The sequence below is a fragment of the Schistocerca cancellata genome, chromosome 9, assembly GCF_023864275.1.
Source record: "Schistocerca cancellata isolate TAMUIC-IGC-003103 chromosome 9, iqSchCanc2.1, whole genome shotgun sequence".
NCBI lineage: Eukaryota > Metazoa > Arthropoda > Insecta > Orthoptera > Acrididae > Schistocerca > Schistocerca cancellata.
This window is the reverse complement of record NC_064634.1, coordinates 489,825,303-489,848,360: the sequence shown is the minus strand read 5'-3', so window position 1 is coordinate 489,848,360 and position 23,058 is coordinate 489,825,303. Positions and strand designations below refer to the sequence as shown.

The window sequence follows — 23,058 nt, the reverse complement described above, 5'->3', positions numbered from 1 at the left end:
TACTTACATTCTAGCAGACGAATCAGTATCAGGAGTCACACAAAGTGCATGAGGAGTGGAACCAGTGACTGCTAGCCCAAGCTGGGGAGGAACAACAAACCGCACTGGTGCAGTCAGAGGGTAGAATCCTCGGTGGAGGAGTGGAGTCACAGCTGCATTACAGTAGGGGTCCACAGAGAACATTGCTGGGTTTGTAGTGGTGTGCGCAAATGAAAACATTTCAGGTCGCAGTGTTGGTAAGACTGCTCCAGGACCACTGAGTGGCCGGCACAGCTGGCGTGTATCTTCACTTCCATCCCTGTTTGTAAAGGAAAAGAAAAACAGAATTAATGTCTAATGCATAACTACTTCCAGTAAGTATCTAATTAGCATAATACAAAAACACAGTTCCACTACCATACTAAAAAAATCTCAAATCATTAACTCTACTGCTGGTAACATGTCTTTTGTCAGCAGTGGGTCTGTGAGCATAATGGAAACATTTGGAATAAAATTTCTACATTTCAACTCTCATACATTTTATTCAATTATTTTTTATTTTGTAGACCATACATACGCCTATGACATGATATGAAATTACACATAATAACGTCACATTTGCAAGTATTAGAGAATGCAAAAAATGGTTTTTTGTTGATTTTTAAGAGAAATACAGTCAACAGTGACAACAACAAAAAATTGGCTCTCACAGGGTGTGAGGGCAAGTTCAGTAAGTGCCAGTGGTTTGAAGACAGGTTTCATTGGTGGTATCATCATGTGCCACAATCTGTTTGGTGATACTTATTTGAAACTGACAGTGATTCATACGTTGTTTTGGATTTGGCAGCTATTTCAGTAAATCACACTAAATGGTTTGGTAAGAGCACAGTATCATTTGCTGATTTCTTTTTCAATAAGGAAATGTGTGACACAATAAAAGTGAAACTGGCTGCTGTCTATGATGAACTTGCATCAATGACAAAAATTTGGGGATGCTAGGCAGATGTGGTTGCCAAAGAAATCATTTAAGCAGTCCACTACAAAATTGTCATAGATCATTTCACAACAGTGTGCAAAGTATACTGTAGGTAGTAGAGGCATAGATATCTTAATGGACATGGAAATTAATATTTCACATGATACTTTGGCAATTAAAACACGTTGTCAGCCTGATGGTAGTTGTGACTGTTAGTGGCACATGACAAGTGCATTCAAATTTCTATTATAAAGCTGTGCTTGGAACAATTTAAGTGAGATCTGAAGTATTTTTCATGTTATCTCCATTGGTGAGACCTGGATTCAATGTTACAACCCAGAAGCCAAGGAACACATAACATACTGCATTACTTCTGGTGAATCTGCTCTAAAAGACAGCAAAGACTGTCCCATTGGTTAGAAAAGTTATAATAACTTTCTTTGTAAAAGGTCTCAAACTCATGAATTCTTAGAAAAAAGAAAAACTGTCTCTGGACATTACTACAGTCTATATTGGATAACATTGTCAAAAAACTGAAGCAGAGACAGCTCCATTTGGCAAAGAAGGAAGTTCTGTTTCATGATTTACGTAAAGTCAGTAAGAGGACTGAAATCATCTGTTGAGTTGCTGAGTGATCATTCTGGCACCAAAACAGAAGATAACAGAAAAAAGGGAAAAATACTGAATTCACTCTTCCAAAATTGTTTCACCAGTTAAACTCTTAACAGAGTTCCTCCACTCAATAATCACGTGAATGCCAAAATCACAATATTGAGATAAGTAGTTGTGGAATAGAAAATCAACCATAAGTGCTAAACAGTGGAAAGACAATTATAGGGGATGAGATACATGTGAGGACCCACCAAGATTATGCAAAGGAACTTGCACTCCTCCTTGCAATGTGTTTTAGACTCTTGGATTATATTTTTGGAGAATGTAAATCTCCTCCATAAAAATCAACATGGGTTCCGCAAACAGACTTTTTGCAAAACTTAGCTTGCTCCGTTCATACATGAGATACAAAATGCCATAGCCAACGGTGCCCAGATATACTTCTTGATTCTGGAAAGTATTTGATACATTTCTTGCATTATTGTTTAGTGAATGAAGTATGAACTTACCAAGTATTGGATCATATGTGTATGATTGGATACAGAAGTTTCTTGCAAATAGAACTCAATACACCACTATAGCTGAACAAAATCGAAAAAGGGTCATTCCATATCAAGTAACCAGATGTCCTAGACTGACCATCTGGAATTTTGTTGAGAAAACCTTTTACCATAGCTGCAGGCACAACACAAAGGAAATTCTGTCAAGTTTAAGCTGTTGGCACCAGAACTGTCAGCTTGGAAGTCACTCAGCCAATGTGAGTATTAATCATCATGTTTGACAACACTGTGTAAGTTGACTAGTGCAGTGAGAAATCTGCAGATTGGTATACCTACTCAACTTTTGGTGCTGAATTCAAACATAACATAAACACGATCAATGAGGTAGCACATGTTCATCAATTGCTGTTAAAAGTGGCCAAAAAATATTTCCCACAGTGTGCCACCCCAGTTTCAACCATTAATATCTCTATCCTAAAATATTTTACTTCACCATTTTTTACTATGGCTAGGTATACATATATGTGTGAAAATATTAACTTTAAAGCTTGTTTAGTTATCTCAACCTACACTGGGTGTCTTAAATTTTATTCTCAAATTTGACCAATGTTCAGGATCAAGGATCTCAAAAAGGTGGTCAATCAATTTTTTCCAACCTAGTTCCACTACAAACAGCAAATTTTTATCTCCTAGGCACTGTTTTTGCTTGTTGGCATCTCTTGCTTAGGGCAAGGCTGGGCAAATAGCAGACTGAAGGCCACATGCAGACGACTAATTGTTTTTGTGACCTTGCAAGACAGTAAAAAAATTAGCCATGAACCAAGATTTTTTTCCCATGCATGATTGAGGACTTCCACTAGCACAGGCACACCAATATGCATGCGTACTGCACAGTGTAGATACTGTTAGCACGAATGAAGTAGTGGATGATTGGAGTAACCCTAAAGGCAGTTTCCACTTACTTATTCGCAAGCAGTCAAATCATACTGTGGAAGACATTTCATGCTGTGACATTATTTGATTTTCACAAATCTTTGCTGAAAAATTTCTGTGTATCAAGACGTTTGCTGGGAAACTGTTCTCTATATTTGGGCCAACATATGTTTGTGAACAAAGTTTTTCTTTTTTGAAAAACAAAAAGAGTAAATGTATGCCCCTAGATGCTCTTTGACAGACATTAACTTGCAGCCTTAATTTTGAAAACAATTGCAGAAAGGGGTGATAGCATGCATTTGTCTCCTTAAATTGAGCCTTAAAATTATGCTAACTAATGAACACAATCATTTTAAAAGGTGTGGCCCTCCTCTAACCTCTGTTTCCAAAATGGGGCCCCTGAGCCACAACAATTGTCCACCCCTGGTTTAAGGGGTAATGTTTAGCTTCAAATATAAGAAACTTTGTTGCAGTAAGTGCATATTTGATGTACATGGATTCATCAAAAACAATTTATTTTTAAGGCCATATAAATTGGAAATAAGCATTCTCTATGTAGTGAGTAGCAATCTATCCTTTCAATACTATTGTTATTCCATCCAGGACTTTCCAACATTTAATACACAAGAGAATCAGGGATTACACAATAACTTCATGAAATCATAATGTTTTTTATTTCTACACAAAATTAGAGATTGACTAAGAAACACAAATGTAATAGATTAATTATTTCTGGTAAACTTTAGTTCAAAATTATATTCTTCTTTTTTGTTTGACATAAAGACTCTTCAGATTAAAAGAAAGTTGGCTGTGTACCGTGTTCTCGATGCCTCCCGGAATCCTTTAGCAAAAGGGTTACTTGCGATCTTCAGACGTGTGATCTGGAACAAACAAAAGCACAACTTTTTAGTAGTGAAGATATGTACACTGTATACCTTTCATATTACCAACAATAGTCATTTTGACTAGGTTGCAATAGATATCCCAGATCTGAGACAACTCTGCTTCTGTATTACAGAAGAACCGTGAATATATTACATAGAAATGTTCCATGTCTGAATGGGTGATACACTTGATAATTCACAGCCACTGAATAATTGTGTGCATTTGGTCTCTCCAGAAATAATCTCCTGGTTTATTGAAAAAAGTATAGGAAAGGAGAAACTTTCTGGAGACATACAGTACCTCCCATCAGAAGTAAAAGTGTCATATGTAACTGAGGATGAGCATCTCTTTTGGGCAGAAAACATTGTCATCACATGCAGTGAGACCTTCATTTGCCTCTATATGCTCCATAAATTTCAGAATACATTTCCACAGGATGTGAAATAGACACTTCTGCAATAATTCATTCTTCTGAACCTTCACTATTGCAATTTAATCAAACACAACACCAGGAGTGACAACTCTGCATGGTAGAACTAACTATGGTTGCTTGTATATGTTACATCTGCAGTTTACATTTGGTACTGCCAGTACATCATATACTTAATCTCCTACTTTCTCTTTTTATTCCACAGTCAGTCACTCCACTTTTTTACCTGCTCTCTTTATTACTTGTTTTCCATTACATACCTCTCTCATCAGTTCTCTCACACTTATTGTTGTCGCACTCATCAGTTTAAATCTACCTGACTGCAATCAACATGTGTTCTACTTCTTTTCACAAACTAATACAAACTCTGCTCATTTTTAAAGTTTCTTCTAATTTTCACTGTTTACATTATAGTTACTTCTAAGTCTCGTAGTTCACATTAAATTTAAACCTTTTGACAACATCTGTGTTATTGTATGAACATAATGAAAATAAATTGATGAAGCAAAATATTATAAATACTGCCCATTGTAAGACTGAGTGCTGCATGGTGTGCTGCCTATCAAGAACTTGTGAATCCACGACACCCGGGCTCGTTGCTGTACAGCATCCCAATGGTGGACCAATGCTAACAGGGGCATCACAATGTTTTGGTTCATCAGTGAATAACTGTGCATCAGGGAACATTTGCAAATGTTTCTACCAACTTTGACAGATTGACATTGTCACTAGTTTCTTTATTTAGTGTGTGAACTGTGTCAGTGGATGCACAGAAGGCTGGACATAGTGAATCTAACTTTTATCCTAGGACACTGCCATCATCTTTCTCTTTCTTGTTATTTTACACTCAACAAATGAGGTCTATGCAGTACTGTACAGTTCAATGTTAACTTGTTGACTTAGTGCCAGGACCTGTGTATGGTGGCTGATCAAATTTAAATTTATGATTCTCACCATTGATTCTTGCTGCTATTACTTCCAGGGTATAAAATACTGTACAGTATGGATGTATTGGATGAACCAGAGATCAAGACTAAAGAGGGCTGGATAAATGAGTTTCCAGTGTACCTCCTGGTCAAGCATGTCACAGCAACCTTGGCTGCAACTTCATTAATTCATTCATCTTGTTACATATACCCCAACAAGAAGGAGTGTTGATTAAGTCTACATAGCCTATGCAGGATGTTCCAAAACTATTTGCTCAAATTAATACAGAAAGTACAGAACGTCAAAACAAATATATTTAGTTACAGCATAGATGATCCATGACAGCAATTTCTGACACTATGGAAGATTTTCACAGTTAGCATGCTAATTACAGCAGAGGCATTCACAGGAACTGCTCAAATGCTGGACCACTGCCCTGTATCCATGCAGTATATCGTAGGACCGTCAATTGTCATGACTGTTTGAAGGTTCCCGGTACGTCCACAATGGTACCAACAGTGGCAGCAACTCTTACGACAAGGTCTCCTTATGTTTCCATAATGGTTTCATAAACCAGCTGATTCATATGCCTGAGAGGAAGAAATCCAGACAAATGGGATCAGCTGATCTGGGTGGCCAGGCCAGGGCAAACTTGGCCAATCCATTGATTCCCGAAGGTAGTTCTCAGATGATTCTCACAGTAATTGTGAAATCAGCTGGTGCCTCATCATGCTGGAAATACATCCTTTGCCTAACACTGAGAGGTACAACCTCCAGCACTTCTGGCAACACAGTCCACAAAGATGAGATATCTCAGTGTGTTGAGGTGTAGTGTAAAAATGTATGATCCAATCAACTTATCACCTCTTTTGTCAAAAGATGTTGATGTTTGTGAATGAATTGGCATATTTACAAGCAGATCTCAGAGCCTACTATCCATACACAGAGCAGTTTTGGATGTCAGTATACATTCCAAGTCAGTGACACTAACAACAGGTTACATCAGTACCAGTAACAAAATGTTCCTTATTATTACAAGTAGACATCAGAGACCACATGTTTCTTAACAAAATATATCTTTTTTTATATTCTCTACCTTCTGCATTAATTTGAAGAGTTTCGGAACACCCTGTATGTTAGCAAAAGACAAGCAAATGATAGAAACTTTACCTGTAAACTGCATTGAGTGAGTTTTGCATAGAAAATTACATTGTAATCATATAAGTAAAAATAGAGAAACTTCCGGTTTTAACTAGATGTCATGTGGATTATTGTGATGGAGTCCTTTTTTATCACTTCCGTTAGACACACACACACACACACACACATACACACACACACACACACACACACACACACACACACACACACACACACACAGAGAGAGAGAGAGAGAGAGAGAGAGAGAGAGAGAGATACTACTAACTCTGTCCTCAGCACACTTTGCAGACAATATCCATATGTACCACTGAATGTAAAAGCATAGGCTACCCTCAGGATATGTCATTAATATTGTGATGCTTGAAAAACTAGCTTTTGCTTAAAATGGACTGCAAATTACCCAGACTAAAATATTCCAATTTTTGATTATGAGGACCCTTGTGACTTCCAATAAACATTAAACATAATTTCATACTTTTTCTTGCTTTCATCCTTAACATCAAATGTTTAATGCATTAACTCATTTGTAAGATAATCAGAAGCTTGAAGCTGTTTTATACATGGGGTTTGCTCTTTAAAGAATTGGTGATTCACTAGTTTATGTCTATCAGAAGTGATAAAAAAGGACTCCATCACAACAATCCACATGACATCTAGTTGAAACAGGAACTTTTCTCTATTTGTACTTCTATGATTATAATGTAATTTTCTATGCAAAACCCACTCAATGCAATTTACAGATAAAGTTTCTAGTATTTGCTTGTCTTTTACTAATATACATATTGTTCCAAAAATATTTGTTCAAATTAACACAGGAGGTAGATAATATAAATAAAAATATATTTCATTAAGAAACATATGGTCTCTGATGTCAACTTGTAATGATAGGGAACATTTTGTTATTGGTACTGATGTAACCTGTTGTTGGTATCACTGATGTGGAATGTGTACTGACATCCAAAACGGTTCTGGGTATGGATGGTAGGCTCTGAGATCTGCTTGGAAATATGGCAATTCATTCACAAGCATCAACATCTTGTGACAAATGTAGTGATATCTCTCTCTCTCTCTCTCTCTCTCTCTCTCTCTCTCTCTCTCTCTGTGTGTGTGTGTGTGTGTGTGTGTGTGTGTGTGTGTGTGTGTGTGTGTGTGAGGGTTTGAAATTATGTGTGCAAGTAACTAGGTGCTCTCATTTTCAAATACTGGATAAATATTATCTGCATATTTGCACTGCCTCAGGACACATACAGTTTCTAACTGTATTCTTATCATAGGATGTTAAACATTGGACATAATGTTATACCTCTTCCTCTTAATTAGTAAATTATGAAGCATAGTGTGGACTTTTACCAACTGGACATTGCAATTACATATCCATCTTAGTAATACTACAGTGGATTGGACCTCAGACAGTGCTAAAACCATTAAAGTGACCTTTGTACTGATAAACTGATGAATAACATACTTTTGAAATTCTTCAAAAAATTTTTGACTAGCAGTGTTTTTAATATTTTCTCGTACCAAAGAAAATGTCTTATGAAGTGCTGTAGGCTATATTTTCAAGTATATATACGAATTCAAGTTGAGGACTGGGGGAACATGAGAGGCAAATAAGCTGACCAGGTGGAAAGATGGATGCTCACAAACAGACAGTTCAATACAGTATATGTAGTATTATTCACAATATTGCTCATGTTTTCACTAGTAAACAGAAATCTTCCATGTTACCATGAGGCAGAACTCAGAGAGCCTCACCTGTTGGTTTTGATATGCGGTGACTGTTGTGAAGGCCGTCTCAGGAAATGTGTATGTCAGAGCTCGTTCCACACTTGCCTGCTGCTCTGCTGGAGTCTCTAGGTCTGTCGTCTCCAATATGTGCACTCTCGGCAGGTATTTATGCATTGAGTGCAAGGAAACCTAAAATGTAAATTTCACGTTTATTCACTAGTGTTTGGATGCATTATATTATTTGTATCACTGTGTTGAAGAATTGTGTTAGCTTTACTTAATTTACCAACACTCATCTAGTTGAACCATAGTATCTCATTCAGCTGCAATTAGTATTAATGAATCAAAAATCAAGAATCTTTATTAGCCATTATTTATATGAAATTAGATAATCTTTATTATCAGTACCCAATAAAAATTAACAAATCTGTGAAAATAAATAATAAATACAGTTCATTTGAAAGTAGTTACTAAATACAGTAAATACTGAAACAGTGATTAGAGAGATTATTTAATCATTGTTTTATATAAAATCTACAAATTAACATAAATTGCTACACAAGAAGAACTATTAAGGTGTCTAATGGTGGAAGGATATCTAAGATTGTGGCTAGTTCATTTTTCATACGAAATGGGTTTCTATTGACCAGTTACACATTCTTTGTCTGTGATATTTTAATGGCATGGACAAAGCAGACTGTGACAAGTTGTTGTAGGTTTTTAGAGATTTTGTGCGAGTTCTTAGTTTTTGTGAGCTAGTGGCTTCATATATTTTAATTTGCTTTAATTTTGGTGGTGTATCTGTGTATTTACTCCCTGGTGACATGTGTCATGCCACTGTTTCTGGCAAAGCATACACGTATGTAAGTGTACAGATTTACTGTGGTCAATTTGCTGAGCCTGCTAAGAGAGGGCAACAGTACTCTACAGGACTTGTCTCACACATTGTGTCATTGTGTACGAACTTTCTGTTTTCGTATTTTAAAATGTCGAGAATGTGAGCAGTATATCCCCAAATGGAATGTGTGACTGTAAGAGTCCAAAACAGACATCTCTAAGGAATGACACTGTGACTAACACCTTCAGGTGGTGAATCAAATAACTTTACTCTCTGTAAGTTACAATTTACATGAACATCTTCAAGTACAAAAGTTGAAATTCATAACTGGATATAAAAAGTACATCACTGTTATCGACTGCTTACAGTCCATAAATTACAGTAAATTTGATAGCAGTCCTTGGAAGCAATGTGTTCATCTCAAACAGTATGTTGTGAAAACTCATTATTATACAGAACAATTATGCCAAGAGCTAAAATGTCATGATGTTTTCATCACTCACTGTGGCTTGCAGCTACTCTCAGAACTGTCAAAATTTGTGGCTCATGCAAAAGTAAACAAGCAGTTACAATAGAGCACACAAAGAAGCAATATTATGTGGATACGAGCAGTACAATCAGTGTACTAGTGCTGAGCGGATGGAAGCTTATTGATGGGCTACGACATGTCAGTGACATTGACGTACTGCTAACACACACACACACACACACACACACACACACACACACACACACACACACACACACACACACACACACAGGCCTGCACCCACATGAAGTTCAGTTTTTATACATGGGGATGGTATGTACATGGCAACTAGCAGTGAATAAAGTTGTTTAAATCGACAGTTTAAGGTATTAATCACAATGCCATTCCTCCAGTAAATCACAGCTGTGGACACCACTTAACAAAAATCTTACATTGTTCCAAAATAGCCACTATTAATCACATCTCTACATTTCCATAAGAAATAAAAGGCTCATGAAATATTTCTAAAGACATGGTTGATGTGTCCTTACTAGTTAAGTTTGCATCTCTAATGGTTTGACAGATTTACTTTTTGTGCCCTTGGACATCACTAAATGGACACTGTTTTCTTTGGATCATAGAGAAGTTTCTTTGATGAGGGCCATACAGTGAACAAGCAAGTGCTTCCTGTATAACATTGTCCAGAGCCCTAATTTGAAGTAAGCAGAGATGTGTCATCATAACATCATTTGACAATCTGACTACATAATGAGCAATGATGAAAAAGGAGGCTCCAAGGACAGAGCCCTGTACTAACTGTCTTATTATGACCCAGAAATTGAACAGTAATAGCGCACTGAAAACAATTTATTATCAGTAATAACAGTTTTAAAAACAAAATCTGCTATGATGTTGTTGTCGTGGTCTTGAGTCCTGAGACTGGTTTGATGCAACTCTATGATGCAGCTGCTATGATAGGAAAACTTTTTCTCATATTACTCTTTATAGAATTCAACTAGGATCCACCAAAATTTGTTTTAGAATGACTGTATATACTAAATCTTTGTGACAAAGTTGTGTTGAAATCAAACCACAGCATCAGCCTACAGTTTGTAAGAGCAATATGTGAACCTCAACGTTCACTTCTATGGACTTGACAAGCCACTATACAATGAGGTGATTAACGTCATGGGATACATCATTATATCATGTTGTATCTTCTTTTGCCCAGCATAATGCAGAAACTGTACATGGCATGCAGTCAAGAAGTTGTTGGAAGTCCACTGCAGACGTAATGAGATGGAGTGGGGCGGTGCAGTGGTTTGCACACTGGACTGGCATTCGGAAGGATAATGGTTCCAACCCACGTCTTGCCATACAGATTTAGATGTTTCATAGTTTTCCTAAATTGCTAGAGGCAAATACCAGGGTGGTTCCTTTGAAAGGGCACGGACAATCTCCTTCCCAATTCTTGACGTGATCCGAGCTCGTGCTTCACCTCTAATGATCTGTATGTTGACAGGACGTTAAACACAATCTTTCTTTCTTCCTTCCTTTCCGATATAATGAGCAGTGCTGCCTCTGTCCATTATGTTGCCTGTGCACGAGCTGACCTCTTGATTAAGTTCCATTAATGTTTGATAATATTCATGTTGGGCAATCTGGATGACCAAATGATTTGCTTTAACTCTTCAAACCAATCGTGAACAACTGTGGCTCGGTGACATGGCACATTGTTATCCATAAAAATTCCATCATTGTTTGGAAACATAAAGTCCATGAATGGCTGCAAATGGTCTCCAAGTAGACAAACATAACCATTTGCAGTCAATGATCAGTTCAGTTGGACCAGTTCCATGTAATCACTGTCCACACCATTATGGAACCACCACCAGCGTGCACATTGAGTTGTTGACAACTTGGGTCACGGCTATTGTCAGCTTTTACCAACTGAAATGGAGACTCATCTGACCAGGTTACAATTTTCCAGTTATCTAGTGTCCAACCGATATGGTCACAATCCCAGGAGAGGCACCGCAGGCGATGTCGTGCTGTTAGCAAAAGCACTGACGTCAGTTTCCTGCTGCCATAGCCCAGTAACGCCAAATTTCGCTGCTCTGTCATAACGGATACATTCGTCAGATGTCCCACATTGATTTCTGCGCTTATTCCATGCAGTGCTGCTTGTCTGTTAGCACTGACAATTTTCTACTCAATCGCCGCTGCTCTCGGTCGTTAAGTGAAAGCCGTGGGCCACTGCCTTGTCTGTGGTAGAGGTAATGCCTGAAATTTGTTATTCTTGGCGCACTCTTGACACTGTGGCTCTCCGAATATTGAATTCCCTAACGATTTCGAAAGTGGCATGTCCCATGCACCTAGCTGCAACCACCATCCAGTGTTCAAAGTGTTAATCCACGTCGTGCGGCCAAATCGCGCCGGAAACCTTTTCACATGATTCACCTAGCTAGAAAAGACAGCTTCTCCAATGAAGTGCCCTTTTATACCCTGTTTACGCGATACTATCGCCATCTGTATATGTGCGTATTGCTATCCAATGATTTTTGTCGCCTCACTGTAATGTATATATGGGGTGACCAACTTTCCCGTGTGTCCCAGGATCTCCCGCATTTGAACATATTTTTCATAATCTCCCGACTCCCGTATTTTCAGGCTCATTGGGCGTTTATCTCCAGTTTTTATAATCGCGTGGTCTGAGGAGCCTTACCACAGTTCGGGGGGCCTCCCCCCCTTCCCCTCCCCGGTCGGAGGTTCGAGTCCTCCCTCGGGCCCATGGGTATGGTGTGTGTGTGTTAGCCTTGGCGTAAGATAATTTAACATTAAGTAGTGCGTAAGCCCAGACACCGATGACCTCAGCAGTTTGGTTCCACAGGAACTTACCACAAATTTCCAGTTTTTAACTTTATTTTTCACATGGGTACAAACATTTAAGTTTTGCGCACACGGTCAGAATTCGTTGAAACGGACAACTGCTTCTATATCGACATTATGTCTACCGATTGTCTTAGAAACGGGGAACCGATTCTTCGCGATTAGATGTGACTTGGTTTCAGTGCCAGTACTTACTTTGAATTGTTGTTCAAGATTTTATGATGGGCAGCGAGGACGAAGCTAAAATGCGACCAAAAAGCGAAACAAAGTATATGGTGTATATATCTTACGAAATGGGAAGCGTTATATTCCTGGACTGATCCAGCATGGTCAAATGCTTATAAAGCAAACTGCTCAATCTGCAAACGAGAGTTTAGCATCATCACACATGTTGGCAAGAATGGTTGTGTACAGCACATGAATACTTGAGGTAATAAATTATTATTATGTATTTAAAAAAAATATCTTAAGTGTTCAGCACATAGTAATTGGCAATTTTCTGAGTTTTCTTCTTGTATTTGATAGCAGGTCACAAAGCAAAGCAAATGATGTCACCATTTCGTCAAGATAAATACTGTCTTCAGCGCTCCTCACCTGAGCAAAGGCCTAATAAATGACGACGTGAAAACCATTGCTCGTGAATTTTCATTAGTCTACCACACAGTACAACATGATCTAAGCTACAGGACTTGTACTGTGCGATCAAACTGTCAAAAAACGTGTTCAGTGAAGTTAATGCGTCAAAGAAAATATCTTGTGGGCCAACTGAAGCTGGAATTATCATAATGAACGTGTTGGCCCCAAGAAGTGTAAACCATTTTTTGTAAGTTTTAAATGACCCCCCAAAAGTGTAGCATATTTATTCTAGCAACAGATGCCTTCATTCACCTAAACAGGAAAATGTTTCCAGTTGTAATACGATATTGTGGCCCCTTTACTGGAATTCAAAACAAATTGTTGGATTTCATAGAACAGGCAGATGAAACTGCAGTGGATGTCCACAGGCCGTTAAAAACTCTTTGAAGCCAAACAATTTGAATGTCAGTAATACATTATCATACTGTGCTGAAGGTGCCAATATAAATTATGGCAAGCACGATTCAGTCATGAAACTACACTCCTGGAAATTGAAATAAGAACACCGTGAATTCATTGTCCCAGGAAGGGGAAACTTTATTGACACATTCCTGGGGTCAGATACATCACATGATCACACTGACAGAACCACAGGCACATAGACACAGGCAACAGAGCATGCACAATGTCGGCACTAGTACAGTGTATATCCACCTTTCGCAGCAATGCAGGCTGCTATTCGCCCATGGAGACGATCGTAGAGATGCTGGATGTAGTCCTGTGGAACGGCTTGCCATGCCATTTCCACCTGGCGCCTCAGTTGGACCAGCGTTCGTGCTGGACGTGCAGACCGCGTGAGACGACGCTTCATCCAGTCCCAAACATGCTCAATGGGGGACAGATCCGGAGATCTTGCTGGCCAGGGTAGTTGACTTACACCTTCTAGAGCACGTTGGGTGGCACGGGATACATGCGGACGTGCATTGTCCTGTTGGAACAGCAAGTTCCCTTGCCGGTCTAGGAATGGTAGAACGATGGGTTCGATGACGGTTTGGATGTACCGTGCACTATTCAGTGTCCCCTCGACGATCACCAGTGGTGTACGGCCAGTGTAGGAGATCGCTCCCCACACCATGATGCCGGGTGTTGGCCCTGTGTGCCTCGGTCGTACGCAGTCCTGATTGTGGCGCTCACCTGCACGGCGCCAAACACGCATACGACCATCATTGGCACCAAGGCAGAAGCGACTCTCATCGCTGAAGACGACACGTCTCCATTCGTCCCTCCATTCACGCCTGTCGCGACACCACTGGAGGCGGGCTGCACGATGTTGGGGCGTGAGCGGAAGACGGCCTAACGGTGTGCGGGACCGTAGCCCAGCTTCATGGAGACGGTTGCGAATGGTCCTCGCCGATACCCCAGGAGCAACAGTGTCCCTAATTTGCTGGGAAGTGGCGGTGCGGTCCCCTACGGCACTGCGTAGGATCCTACGGTCTTGGCGTGCATCCGTGCGTCGCTGCGGTCCGGTCCCAGGTCGACGGGCACGTGCACCTTCTGCCGACCACTAGCGACAACATCGATGTACTGTGGAGACCTCACGCCCCACGTGTTGAGCAATTCGGCGGTACGTCCACCCGGCCTCCCGCATGCCCACTATACGCCCTCGCTCAAAGTCCGTCAACTGCATATACGGTTCACGTCCACGCTGTCGCGGCATGCTACCAGTGTTAAAGACTGCGATGGAGCTCCGTATGCCACGGCAAACTGGCTGACACTGACGGCGGCGGTGCACAAATGCTGCGCAGCTAGCGCCATTCGACGGCCAACACCGCGGTTCCTGGTGTGTCCGCTGTGCCGTGCGTGTGATCATTGCTTGTACAGCCCTCTCGCAGTGTCCGGAGCAAGTATGGTGGGTCTGACACACCGGTGTCAATGTGTTCTTTTTTCCATTTCCAGGAGTGTATTAAGTACTGAGAACGAAAAAAATCCTCAAAGCCAGGTGTTTTAACCATGTGTTTCATAATGCCATGAGATGTGCATACAGTTGTTTACAATATTTAGAAGTTGAAGTGGTAGTTCTGAAAATATAGTCACTTTTCCTTTTCGCCAAACGAAGGAAAATGTTAAAATCATTTTTGGAATTCGGTGATGTTGAATGAGTGAAATCCTGCTATATGTAAATCCTAGATGGTTCTCTCTCACACCTGCTGTAGAAAAGCTATTAAAACAATTGGTAGCCTATAAAAAGCAGTTTTAAAAGCATAGATGATTCAGATTGTCCTAAAGGGTTGAAAAAGTATTTCTGCAATGAAAATACAGAAGTAGACACAACTTCTCAGGCTTATATTAGTTTCTTTGTGAATACTGGAAATGTTTTCATTCAAAAAGCAATGTATTTGGAGAATTCTTATCCTAGCATAATAGAATCTCACGAAGCTTTACAGTTACTAATTTGTAAAGTTAGACAAAGAAGATTTTTGTTGATAGTGGTACTCAGAAATTGTTAGCCACTGTTCTTGATTCAAATTTGAATTCCACTAGTGAGAACAATTTAATTGAATTCTACGATTCTTTAAATTCTTACTTAGTTAACAAATTTGATGATAGTTTAAAGAATTTAATCCCATTAAGTCAAAAGAGGAAATTAACATTCAATGACATGCATGAAATTGTGCACTGTGTCAAGCTGGATTGTGTGAATGAAGATGAATTATGTGAAGAATCTTGTAGTTCTAACGACGCAATTGAATGTGCTGTTTCTTGGAGGGTAGTGTTAGCCAGAAATGGATAAAAGTTTTAACAACTTTGAAATCAAATAATATGAAAATTAAAACTTGGGTAGGCTGGTAGGTTATGTTATGAGTATTCCAGGAAGTAATACTGTACTCACACTGAGAGAGTATTTTCTCTTATGAATAATAAGTGGAGGAATAGAAGTAGTGGAAACCTAATCAAGTGTGAACTGCAAGTTGACATGAATTTTCCTTATTCATGCAGTGAATTCTTTATATTTGCTGAAATGATATAAAACTACTGACTGAGGCAAAAATCCTTCGCGAAATATGTTTCAGTATTTGCAATGTGTAATTAAATAGTTATCTTTTACAAATAATGCTTTGACTTTTGGCAAAATTTCGCGGTGCTCTTAATCTCCCTCATTTTTTATCAAGGATATAAGTATCTCCTTTATTTTCTTTTAAAAAAGGTGGTCACCCTATGTGTGTAGCGTAGGACATTAATTTTTATGCCATATATTAAGGTTGCCATTCCATTCATGGTTGGGGCACGAGAATATTTGCTTGAATGTCTTGATGCGAGCTGTTATTAGTAGCATTTTATGTTTGCAGTCTCTGTATGGCTTGTTGCGGACTGAAGAAATTTCATACATTCTGCATTGAAAACTGGTTATCGGAATTTTCTGGATCGGTTTTCGTGAAACATTAGACATCTTTTTTAGAGTATCTGCCATACGGAATTTTTCTGCATTTATGTTAAACATAAGCGTCCTTGCATCTTGCAGAATCCATGTCAGCAAATATAGATTCAATGGTTCCAATGGCTCTGAGCACTATGGGACTTAACATCTGAGGTCATCAGTCCCCTAGAACTTAGAACTACTGAAGCCTAACTAACCTAAGGACACCACACACATCCATGCCCGAGGCAGGATTCGAACCTGCGACTGTAGCGGTCGCGCGGTTCCAGACTGAAGCGCCTAGAACCGCTCGGCCACATGGGCTGGCCCAGAAGATATAGAGATCCAATGGAAGTTCACAACTAAAAACAGGATTAAAGTAACTGAGGTACATCTTACAAGGAAATACAGTATTGGAGAGGGTCACCTCTGTTGCTACATCGACCTGTGGCATTTCAACAGGTGGCCTGTATGTGCTAAATTTCCAGAGGGGAAAACATATGCGCCTACAGCGCTTGAAATTAAATCGAGCCAGGAAGTAAAGCAATGCTACATTAATTTAAATTTCCAACGTGTTATTTCGCAATAATTACCCCAAATGCGTGTGAAGAACCTCCTTCGATCTCTTTCTTTCTAAAACCGATTTTGCGCAGACTGTATAAATCGGTGTCAACTGCTAGGGCAAATCTTGAAAGACTGAAGAGCGACCGAAACTTATTACTAGGTTGTTTCGTAAACATGGTGTGTTGTGCACCCTCTATAAAATGATTATTGCCTGTAACTGTACCATTCAGGTTTGTCGCCGCAGTAGACTGCGTTACAGATCTCTGGTAAGGCCTGGCCAGATAGAATCGATTCGGAAGAAAGTAATTGGCACAAAAAGTTGACTTTTGCATATCTTATAGTTTCATATGACAGCTTGATGGTGAAATGTCTATTTTTTCCGGAATTCGTCATTCAGTATTCAATGTGCGGAACAAGACTCTAGCTCCGTACCTGCGAGCGAAGCTACGGACCCGGAACCATCGGTAATCCTAGACGTGTTTTGAACCACCGGTGGCGGTAGGCACAATATCGCCTTCTTTCCCTCACGTCGCGCGATTCTTTGCTGATTTTATTTATGTTCAGTTACAAATACCTTCTACAAGGATCCCCACTACTCGTGAGATATATCGATACTTGAGGCGTCATCATGACAGCAATGTTGTCGAGCTTAAATACCCAACGAGGGAATGGCGAGAGATCTGGTGAGCTGTACATACGCCTCTCCTCGCGACGGCAGCGAGATCGTCTTGGTATACATTAATCAACCGCAAGACAGTCGCCCGCCGACGATTGTGCGACATTCACGTAGTAGATTCCCAGATTTGCCTTATATGTGCCGTCCAGGACACCGACGAACATTCTCCGCAGTGCGGTGAGGCAAAAGATGTTTGGCGGCTGACGCCAAGTGCTGGCGACCGCTACGGTCGCAAGTTCGAATCCTGCCTCGGGCATGGATGTGTGTGATGTCCTTAGGTTAGTTAGGTTTAAGTAGTTCTAAGTCCTAGGGGACTGATGACCTCAGATGTTAAGTCCCATAGTGCTCAGAGCCATTATTTTTTCCTGGAATATTAAAATTGAATAAAATATAACAAAAAAAGAGTTAAATAAAGGTAAAAAATCGCCTACCAGGGGTTCCGACTTCAATCCACAATAGCGCCCAGTTGTTGTTACTTTATTATGCGTGAAAGTGTTAACGGGGCAACGTGTTTATGACATGTAAAACGCCTGTTTGGCGTTTACATAAAAGTTCACTTGGCCGTCTGCTTCCGCTTAATTTCTTTGAAAGTAGCAAACCTATAGAGCACGTTTGTAGTTTCACAGAATATACAATCAGAACAGAAAACTAAAGAAACAACAGCATCACACGCGAGACAGTAATAGTAATAACAATAATTAACAATCAACAAAATAATAAGGTCAATAATAAGTACAAAAGAAGTCGGCAGAGCACTTGCCCGCGAAAGGCAAAGGTCTCGAGTTCGAGTCTCGGTCTAGCACACAGCATAATCTGCCAGGAAGTTTCACATCAGCATACACTCCACTGCAGCGTGGAAATCTCATTCTGGAAACAGAAAAGTAAATCACCTGGAAAAGTTAGCAGCAAAGTAACTAGGGCCTCAGAGAATAGATCCTTTGATTGAGAGAGGGACGAAATCAAATAAACGTGATTTGCAAGCGAACATTTAACGAGGGAGTGTACAGTTGACACAAGTTGGGTGTAGCGTAAGAATATCTGATTTTCAGCCCGGAAGTTAATTTGTGAACTAATACATCTGTTAGGAATCTTGCACATTTGTTCTAAGAAATGGAAAGGCACTAAAACCCCCATTTACACAAAAATTGCGAAATGGAGAGTTGCGAGAGCTTACACATTATTTCGTATTGCCCTAAACTGAACATTATGTTCAAAACAACAAAATTTCACAAAAATAATTCTTTCTTTTGTCAGACAAGTTTCGCTTATTATTATTATTACTGTTATTATTATTGGCAGCGGCTGTAGTTGTGTAAACTTGTTGATAAGCATAACCGTCATAAGGCATATGCTATTAGTTTCACACTATCAAATTTTTCTGAATCTAAAAATTTATTAATACCCAGAGCGTATACTCTCAACGCGCCACTGTTTGTATCCTGTAACATCTGTCGCAGAATCAGCCGTCAACACAAACGTAAGAAAAGTCAAAATACTTTGAATACTACACTAGTTTATTCAACATTTATTCTGTCGTGAATGCTGTTTATCCACATACCTGGAACTATAAACAAAAGTAGAAACGTCGCATTTTCACTTCTGACAGAAAACTGAACCGTTTTCAAGATAGTACAACAAGTTTGAATTAAAATTTGGCACGTTTCACACAGTGATGTAAGAAATTATCTAAACTGTGTCACACTTATCAAGGTGAGTTTGTCAGGGACATACGCTCTAGTATCTCATAACGCAATTTACTGGAGAGCAAGCTATGTCGTATTCTCAGTAAATGTCAGTTTCTTAGACAACTACAGAATCACACTTGAATAAATTAACGCCTTTAAAGAAAAGACAACCAAGCGACACCTCTGAGAAACTGAATTCAAGATCTAATTTCTTTCTTTTTTTGTTATCCGTATTTAATTCTACATCTTCGTCAATACTCTGCAAAAACACTGATGCGCATGGCATTGAGTATGTCACATTTTACCAGTTGTAAGGGCTTTTCCCGTTACATTCACATGACGAGCGTGGGAAGAATGATTGAATGCGTCTATGCGTGCTGTAATTTAAATTTATCCCCACAACCTCTACGGAAGCGATACTTCGGGGTTGTAGTCTATTCATAGAGTCACAATTTAAAGCCGGTTCTTGAGTCTTTGTAATCAGGCTTTCCCGCGATGGTTTATGTCTATCTTCAAGTATCTGCCATTTATGAACATCTATGTGACAATCCCCCGCAAACCTGTGACCATTCATACTGCGCTTCCCTGGATACATTCAATATCCCCCGCTAATCCTATCTGCTAGGCGTCCCACAAACTTGGGAAGCATTCTAGGATGGATCATTCGAGTAATTTTACATTGAATTAATCGTTTTTCATGGATCCCTTGGAGAGGAGTCTCTGGGATGTGGAAAGAAGTCTCCTTTGTAGACTGATTGCATTTCGCTATTGATCTACCAATAAACCGAAGTCTGGTACCTGCCTTACCCATGATTGAACCTATGTGATCATTCCATATCGTATCCCTGCACCCAGGTATTTGTAAGAGTTTACCGATTCCAACTGCGACTCGTTGATACGCAGTCACAGGATACCACGTTTTTTCGTTTTGTGAAGGAACAATTTTACATTTCTGAACACTTAGAGCAAGTTACCAATCTGTGCACTACATTAAAATCTTAACAATATCCGAATAAATATTTGTGCAGCTTCTTGCAGACAGTACTTCAGAACATATAACTGCACCACTTGCAAAAATTTAACGCTGCTATCAATGTTGTCTGCAAGTTCATAAATACGTAACATGAACTGAGGGAGTCCCAAAACACTTCCCTGGAGTACTCCCGAAGTTACTACATCTGCCGATGACTCTTCACCCAAGATAATTTACTGTGTCCGCCTTAACAAAAAATCATAAATCTAATCACAAATTTCAGTTGATACCCCATACAATCGTACTTTCGATACTAAGTATAGTTGTGTTACCAAGTCAAATGATTTTCAGAAATCTAGAAATAATACAACTACCTGACAGCTTTTATTCGTGGTTTCCTGTATTTCATGCGAGAAAAGCGCGAGTTGGGTTTCAGACGTTCTAATATTTCGAAATTCACGCTGACTGGCATAGAGGTGGTCACAATCTTTCAGATATATTAATTATGTTTGAGCTCAGAATGTGTTCTAAGATTATACAACAAACTGATGCGAATGATGAGTGCGACATATGCTTCTTCCAACTATTAGGTGCTGTTGTTTGCTCGAGTGATCTACTATAGATTATTATTCGTTCAGTTTTAACGAGCAGGAGAACTTTTTACTGACTACAGGAGTTAAGCATACAGTTTCTCGTAATCAGAGGTTATGCTTTAAATTCTATTATAAAACAACTGTATGGAATAACATCTTCGGCTGTAAGAAGAAAGCATGGAAATAATTCGTTTCGTTATCAAAAATACCATATGAGGCTAGACAATTGATTTTCGTTTCGCGCCCGGGTTCCCGGGTTCGATTCCCGGCGGGGTCAGGGATTTTCTCTGCCTCGTGATGACTGGGTGTTGTGTGATGTCCTTAGGTTAGTTAGGTTTAAGTAGTTCTAAGTTCTATGGGACTGATGACCATAGATGTTGAGTCCCATAGTGCTCAGAGCCATTTGAGCCATTTTGTTTGATTTTCGTTTGAACGAAACACATAACTGATTTATATGAAGTTCGTTCTTCTACGTATTGCTTTCTGTTTTGATTAGATAGTTGCTTACATACTACACATAATATCTTTCAGGAGCTTTAAGATGTAATATACACTAATTGATTTCCAGTACTTACTATTGTACTGTACTTGTATTTATGTAACCTACTGTTTGTGTAAAAATAAATTTTTTTCCAAAAATTTTCCATTTTCATTCAGTTTAGCAGCTATATCCTTCCATACTTCGGCCTTCTTCAAAATGTTCTTATAATCTGTGTCTTCTGTATTGTACAAGAAGTTGTACTTCCTCACCAATTCGACAAGTTTTTCTGTTTCCACCACTTCCACTGTGTGAAGCTATGTACAACGTGCAGTTTATAAGGCTTCGTTACATCCCAATTCACTTTTAACTTCGTCTGCCATGAGAGCGCGTTTAGAGTTATCATTGAATTACAGGAAAAATACTTAAACAATTGAGTGAAAGGGAAATGAAACCAAATTTAAAACTAATAAAATAATTGCGAAGGCACGCTGAATAGAAGATCTATTTTTTTAAACAGGTATCATAATTTTAAAAACAACAATAGTTACATTTCAAACACAAACTATTTTTGTATAAAGGATTCTCAGACTTCTTGCCGCGTCAGATCAGCGTAAAACCTCGAGCTTTCGTCAGTTACGTACATCGTCTTCGTCAGGATCATCTGACTGTCAAAACTACTTTTTTTCTATCTTTATTGGATTTCGATTCCCCGCGGAGGGGGGGGGGGCTGCAGTAGCATAATACGCCGCTCTACAGCCTACAGATAAGTTAAAAACAGAATCAGGAGATATCACAACCATAAAAGCAGGCAATAAAGTGGTGACTGTTAAAAACTGAAACACGGTGAAGACGTTGCAAAGAAAATATAAAAACAAACGGGTTGGTGATGCTGATTAAAAGACATAGTAAATAGACAGGCACAATTAAAAATCACGGCGATTGTCTGGTTTCTGTTCGCAACAGTTAAAAACACACTTAGCGACAATATGGTGCCTGTTCGCAACACTAAAAAGGGGGACACACAACACTGGACACTCATGGAAAACACTGCACTATAATGAAGGCATATTGGGAAGGGGGCAGGACCTGGATAGATGAGGGGGAAAAGGGGGGAGGAGAGGAAAAGGAAAAAAGGGGGAGAGCTGATGGAGGGATAGGATGGAGGGGGGCAGGATGGACGCTAGAAGGAGTGGGGAAGGCAGTGAAGGGGAAAGAAAAAAAGACTCGGGGAGAGAAAGGAGTCAAAGAGAGGCAGAGAAAAAAACAGGATGGAGGGGGGGGGAGGGAACCCGGAAAAAGGACAGAGGGAGGGAAGGGGAGGTGAGAGTCAGAGTTGATAGGAGGGATGAATGGAAGGAGAGAGGGCACATCATCGAGGAGGGGGAGTTGACGGAAGCCACCTTGGGAAAGGAGATGAAGAGTGTAGAGATGGAGGGTATGGGGGACACAACAGTGAAGGCACGGCAGCGGGTGGGGGTCGGAGAGGAGAGGAGCAACCAGGGGATGGGGGGCATCAAGTCGGCAGGTGGTGTAAAGAACTCGGATATGTTCGAAGAAAAGGAGCAGATGGGGGAAAGGAATCAGAGGATCCGCACTGGGGACTGGAGGCATATACAGATGGCGAGGCGGAGGCGGAGTGCATGGTGCTCGAGGATCTGGAAAGACCTATAGAATTGGGCGGGGGGATATCCAGGTGGGACTGGGATAACAGAGGATGGGATGGATTAAGGATTTGTAGGTGTGGAGGATGGTAGAGGGGTTCAACCCC

The 23,058-nt window shown here is 39.8% G+C and overlaps 1 protein-coding gene across 1 annotated transcript in view; it reads right to left on the bottom strand.

The window, feature by feature from the left end:
• Window positions 1–23,058, bottom strand: part of LOC126101514 (T-box transcription factor TBX18-like) — a 287,840-nt gene that overhangs the window by 14,935 nt on the left and 249,847 nt on the right. The window contains exons 5-7 of the mRNA XM_049912157.1: window positions 8,159–8,320; window positions 3,817–3,881; window positions 8–298 (exon numbers count right to left, since the gene is read on the bottom strand). Of these exons, the coding sequence (XP_049768114.1) occupies window positions 8–298; window positions 3,817–3,881; window positions 8,159–8,320 (518 nt within the window). The remainder of the gene's footprint in view (window positions 1–7; window positions 299–3,816; window positions 3,882–8,158; window positions 8,321–23,058) is intronic.